General features: G+C 33.0%; 1 protein-coding gene across 4 annotated transcripts; it reads right to left on the bottom strand.

Annotated features, from left to right (window-relative positions):
- Positions 1 to 2344: 2344 nt before the first annotated feature.
- Positions 2345 to 5434, bottom strand: LOC139862858 (mediator-associated protein 2-like). 4 transcript variants are annotated; one of them, XR_011764302.1, is made up of 7 exons: positions 5329 to 5434; positions 5023 to 5164; positions 4845 to 4926; positions 4108 to 4188; positions 3220 to 3560; positions 2992 to 3071; positions 2345 to 2774 (listed from the first exon to the last, which is right to left on the bottom strand). XR_011764302.1 is itself a non-coding variant. In XM_071851492.1 (6 exons), exons 2-5 carry the CDS (start codon positions 5149 to 5151, stop codon positions 3244 to 3246), a joined length of 609 nt encoding a protein of 202 aa, XP_071707593.1. In that variant the 5' UTR covers positions 5152 to 5164; positions 5329 to 5434; the 3' UTR covers positions 2345 to 3061; positions 3220 to 3243. The 4 variants fall into 4 exon arrangements, 3 of the variants coding, with proteins under 3 accessions (XP_071707593.1, XP_071707592.1, XP_071707591.1); XM_071851492.1 differs by having other exon boundaries at positions 2345 to 3061; XM_071851491.1 differs by having other exon boundaries at positions 2345 to 3071.
- Between the last annotated feature and the right edge of the window lie 765 nt (positions 5435 to 6199).

Here is a 6199-nt window from a genome sequence, read left to right on the forward strand (position 1 = left end):
ATTCCTTGAAGGTGGCCCAAAGGGAAGGTTTTACCGACCCGCTACGGGACTAAGATCCGGCCCGCCTGCCCCTCGGGATGGTTAAAGGGTCGGATCCTCAGAGTGTGGTTCGGGTTTCCTACCCGAAAGCGCGTGTGTGTGTGCAAATGATGACTAGGCTTCGGTCCGGACTGATGAAAGCTTGCCTTTCAAAAAAAAAAAAAAAAAAAAAAAAATTATCGATTGTGATTTTTAAAGCCAATGTTTACCTATGTTCTCTTACATAAGATTAAAATGTGTAGATGACAGATCACACATCTAGATATACATTAGATGAAGCATTTGAGTCGATTGGATTTGGAAAGTTTCAAGAAAATGGATTATTGCGAAAGGTGCTGAAGAAATGTCTGTAAATTTCAGTTCTTGATTAGTACGCTAATAATTGAGGCTGGGATCATTTTATGGATCATGGTTTAGTAAATTGCACTAATTCCAACAATATTGGGATTAATTAGTTAAAAATTATGTGGATAGTCCTTGTGAATAGTTTAACGGACTCAGTTACTCTTCGTTAGGGTGGGGGATAAAATTGAGACTCTAAAATGCTTTTAAGGATGAAAAATGCAGAAAATAAAATACAGGGATAAAATGGGCAAAAAGTGAAAAACACAGAGACTTAATGAGCAATTTTGTCAAATGTTTTTTATAATCTGTATTTACAGTTGTGAGTAGAGATTAGGTTTGTGAACAAATAACGGGGGTGTTTGTTCTTAATCATAAACACTGATGATTTGACAGCTGTAAATTACACATGTCAATTGTTGCTACTAATACGGTTTTAATGACAATTAGGATAGAATAAACTCTCTTTTATATAAGTATATAGATTATTAAATTTACCCTTAAACATAGAGCATGACAAATTAATTGTGTAATTTGTACGTTTATTTTATTATATATACTTGTTTTATTGTGATTATCATAGCTAATTCATTATATGATTGGAAGCAAAATATACGAGTAATGGTAATGCATTTTTAATAGTAATTGTGTTTGCAAATATCTATATTTATGTATTTATATATGTATTTCGGTGTTAATGGATATATTATTGGATGAAACTTTTCACCAATATCTATATATATTTAGGGTCATCACATATCTATATGCATATCCATTTAGATATACATATACATCATGAATCGGGTGGATGTGTAGATATTCACAAAATGGGTGGTCATTGCAATCCCTACTAATGATATAATAAAATGAATGAACATTTTTTTTATATATATTTTGGCAAAAAAAAACATATATAAATGTAGATTAAAACGATCTACAAGTGTTACAAAGTGAATCTTCCCGTCCAGCAAAGAAAGTGGAGGGGAGCGGACAGCAAGTTGGAGGACGACAAGTGTTACAAAGTGAACAGGGCCGTCCTGTCAATTTTATGGGCCCTGTTCGATAAATAAAATTGAGCCCTTTATATACGAAATTTTTCATGTATAATACCGAGTTCAATAAGCAAAAGTGGGCCCTTTAAATTTAGGTTGATTATGTTTTCTATTTTTATAATTTTTACCCTATAGTTAACAAATGAACCTAAATATGTAACATTGGGCTAAAAATTTTAGGCCCCTAAATATATTGGGTCCTGTGCGGCCGCAAGCCTTGTACACCATAATATCCGGCCCTGAAAGTGAATAGTGTGATTAATAGATCATATGATCTATTTGACCAACCAATTGAAACTGCAACCTGTTACAATCTCTAATGATGCACTAATACAACCTAGTGTACACAAACATATGAATGAACAATTAAAACTTCTCTAAATTTCTACATAAACAACGCCGAAACGTCTTTAAAGCTCGAAAACCAGAAAACCAATCACATCCAAACAGTACCAACCACCGTAGACTGCGATTAAATCTGAACACGGAGTCACCCAAACTACAAAAACCAACCAAAGATATCATCTCAGAGCTGTGGAAAAACAACATAAACTAACTCGAGAGATAAACCCGACCAAAACATGAAATTGCCATCGGGGAAAAGACTAACAAATAGATACCAGAAAAGCATCCTTGAATCTCACGAGCCGCAAACAAAAGTAAATCCATAAGACAAAAGAAACCCCTAGCAAAGATGTAGCGTTTAGGAGAAGAGTAGCGGCACAAGGCAAAGCGCGACGGAGGAAATCAAGAACGAACCGACGTTATAACAACAACAACAACAACAACAACAAAACCCAATACCACATAAGTGGTGTATGGGGAGGTGAGATGTAGACAATCATTCCCCTATCCGAGAACAAAGACAAGTCATTTCTCCACCCAGAGTGAAAACGAAAGTCATCCCTCTCCCTATACGACGGATAGAGAGATTGCTTCCGACAAGAACAAACCGACCTTGTAAAAAGAAATTAAGGAAGTCATAACTAAGCACCACCCTTGAATCAAATTGTAACCGAACATCGCCTTTGAACCAAACTATCACTAAACAATGATCGAACACTACCATTGGACCTACGAAACCAAACCATTGCGCCTACTACCTAACACCTCCATGGAGTAACAGGATCATAAACATCATTGAACGAAAAACCTTGAACACCATAAACAGCATACCAGCCATGAACCAACATCATTGACCAAAAAATTTTTGAACCAACTACCATCCAAACACCATCAGTGGGAACTTGCTTCGTGAACCAACATCTATGACCATAAAACATTGAACCAACATCACCTGAAAACAACCACCATCTTTTGAACCAACAAACCTACTACAACCTTTGAACAGATTCCGACAACCCAATACGCCGGTTGAGAACAGGTAACACAGAACAAAATGATTTAAGTAGTTGGTTGTATTTAATTATCTTTGCATCTAATTTTGAATTTGAAATAAGTAAAATCCCAAACTATATGATGAAAGCAAAAAAATTGGTATTGAAGACTTTATCTTTGCATCCAAATTGATTTTATCTTTGTATGACAAGAGATGTACCATGGGTTATCCAGGCCAAACTGTCATGTTGCTTTGTTATAAATACAACCTGCCAACCAACTTTCTGCATCTGCAATAAACTGCAAATGTATAATACACATTTATGCCGCCGATAAATCAATCATAGAAGAAGAATAAGAACCAGAGGATCTATATTGGAGTCAAAGATTAGGCAGTCCCTACACAAAAATTGGTCTTATAAGTCGCAACTAAAAAACAAAAGCTTACATATAACATAATAATATGGATAACTCAGTCTGCATGTTTCTTTCTCTTCTTTGACTTCTCCCCAGAATGTTTCGAGTCAGATTTACTGGGTTTTGAATTCTTGAATCGCACCTTTTCTTCCGATAGTGTACTTTTAAGTCCACTTCTATGAGTAGTGGTTCGGCCACTTGATGGTGCTGGTCTTGTACTCTTTGTAGGGGTTACAAAATTATAAGTGGAATTAGTCAATGAAGTTGCAGACGACTTTTCAAACAACTCTTTTAACTTCTTGGTATCATCTTTCGGAACTTCACTAGGCTCCAAATAATGAACAAATGAAACTCGCCTTGCAATCTTGCCAACTGTTGTCATAATAAGATAATATCATGTAAATGTTTGCGTGTAAGATAATATCTTCAGTATTTTAAACCTTAAATATAATTTTATGTTGATATATCTAATACAAAAATCCGACCAAAGTCTACATAAGGACATTGTATTGAAAAACCCCTAACAGTGTAACAAGTAAATTATAAATTATTACTGTATATTTGAAACTCAGAGAAACATAAACTAAAAAGTTGGTTTCCATACTGATGTTTTTTTAGTGCACTATAACATGTTTTCGAAAGCACGTATGAGTGGATAACATTTTAACATTGGTTATAAAAATAGTTTTTCAATTGAAGAAAACATCACTTAATAATAGACTTAAATATACAACATACCACCAGAATATTTCGTAAGAATTTTGTCAATTCTAATTCTACATCTAGGCACAAAAACGTTTCATGACGTTGTCACATTACTAAAATAGAAAAACACACATATATGTGTGAATGTGTGTGTGTAATCAGATATTACCATGTACTAAATCGCATTGTTAAGTAATAAAGAATGAAGGCATACCAATATTTGAACCTTCTACAGAGGATAGAAACACTGTGGCTGGTTCCTGTTGTGCAATACCGACAACATCATACGACTTTCCTACCAAGATGATAATACGAACAATGATTAACAACTGTAATAAAAAAAAAAAAAAAAACTAGTGTACATTTCGCATAACCCAAGACAGTAAATGAACAAAATACTACAAGTTTGAAAAGTATTTACACAAAATTATTGATTGTTAGTTATCACCATTATACACACTCATGAATGAATGAATACAACATAAACACTTTACATATCATGTATTAGTTTTCAATGCATAAAAACAAGCCTATCAGTATATAAGGGTGCGTTTGATAAAAACAAGCATCAGTAAAACAGAATAATTAAACAATGAATGATTCATAATTTGAATGATTCAAAGGATCTGAATGACACTATGTTGTTTGATAATCTTTACAAAACAACAATATGAATGAGGTAAAATTACCTTATTAACGTTTTAAATGAATAAAAAACTTCAATATACTTGTTTGACATGTGTTCATGATATGACTTAAAAAGAATATTACAAAAGCTTAGGTGCTTATTCGTCATGAGAGGGTTTCAACTCTAAAAAATTTAGCACCATTCAACATGATATGTCATTCAAAGGTCAGAAACAAAAAGCTAAATGCTTCCGCGCTTAACCATTCAATTAAAAGGTAAACAAAGACACCCTAAGAAACATAAAAGCTTCAAGTTATGCTCACCAGATGAACATTCGAGAGAGCCCAACTGTGTAGCATCATGCCGAAGATCCAACGACACTTGCTGCCCATTAAAATCAGGAACCTGCAATACCAACCAACAAAATGTTTGCTCAAATTGTGATTACAATGCACGTGTAAATTAAAGAATACTTTGAAAATTAAAGGTGTGACGTATTACTCTATCTTTAGGCAATTGAATAAGCCACAGTTCAGTAGAATCTGTATTATCTATCTCAATCAAAGGAGCTCTTGAATCCTCTTGAAATTCTGGCGCAGCCTTTATTCCAGACTGGTTAGCATCATCCATTATAATTCTGCTTCTATATGTAAAAATTAATATTAATAGTTAATAGTAAAATAAATAACAAACAAACAATAGCGGGTATACGAAGTGAATAAAAACGGAACTTGCAGGAAAACAAATATAATTTGTGTCATCCACAGGCTATAGCTGGGAACAATAATCAGAGTTTCATAAAGTTACCTGAAATGAAGAATATGGATTAAATATAGATCTGCAAGCGAGTGAACTTGAATGTAACTTTGATATACTGTATAAATTTAGGTTTAAAGTTTAACCTAAAAAAGTGAAGAAATTAGGGAAGGGTTTTAGACCATTTTTAACCCGGACTATGACGTCACAGTCAGATTATCCACTTTTTGATCAAAAAGTGCAATCTGCTTCTGACGTGGCAGTGTCACACTCTGACACCCAAATAACCCTGACGCCTCTCCAGTGTCAAATAGGTCCCACCAGTTTTATTTTTTCTTTTTCTTTTTTATTTTATTATGCATACAAATTATATTACATATAATTAAAAAACATATAAAAATTAACCATTGCATAAAAAATTAACCATTACATAAAATTTAACCATTACATAAATTATTGAGTTTGATGTGTTAAAAATGATAGGTTTTGATAGGTTTATATAGAAAAGAATATAAATAATTCAAATAAACAAAACAAAACAAAAATCATTTGAATGAAAGTGTTAAAATGAGAGAAAAAAATTGAGTTTGATGTTTAAAAATGATAGGTTTTGATGGTTATATATAAAAGAACATAAATAATTTAAATAAATATATAAATAAAAAAACAAAAACAAAAACAAAATTGAATGAGAGTGTTAAAATTAAAAGAAAATATTGAGTTTGATGGGTTAAAAATGATGGATTTTGATGTGTTTATATAGAAAAGAATATAAATAATTTAAATAAAAAAAACAAAAACAAAAACAAAATTAAAATCATTAAAATAAGTGGACCAATCAGAAACCCTGACGCCATTTTTTTCGTGAAAAAGTTGACTGACGTCCCTCCCGCGTCAGCCGTAACGCCCCACTAGGGGCGTC

The sequence above is a fragment of the Rutidosis leptorrhynchoides genome, chromosome 8, assembly GCF_046630445.1.
Source record: "Rutidosis leptorrhynchoides isolate AG116_Rl617_1_P2 chromosome 8, CSIRO_AGI_Rlap_v1, whole genome shotgun sequence".
In the NCBI taxonomy this organism is placed as follows: Eukaryota; Viridiplantae; Streptophyta; class Magnoliopsida; order Asterales; family Asteraceae; genus Rutidosis; species Rutidosis leptorrhynchoides.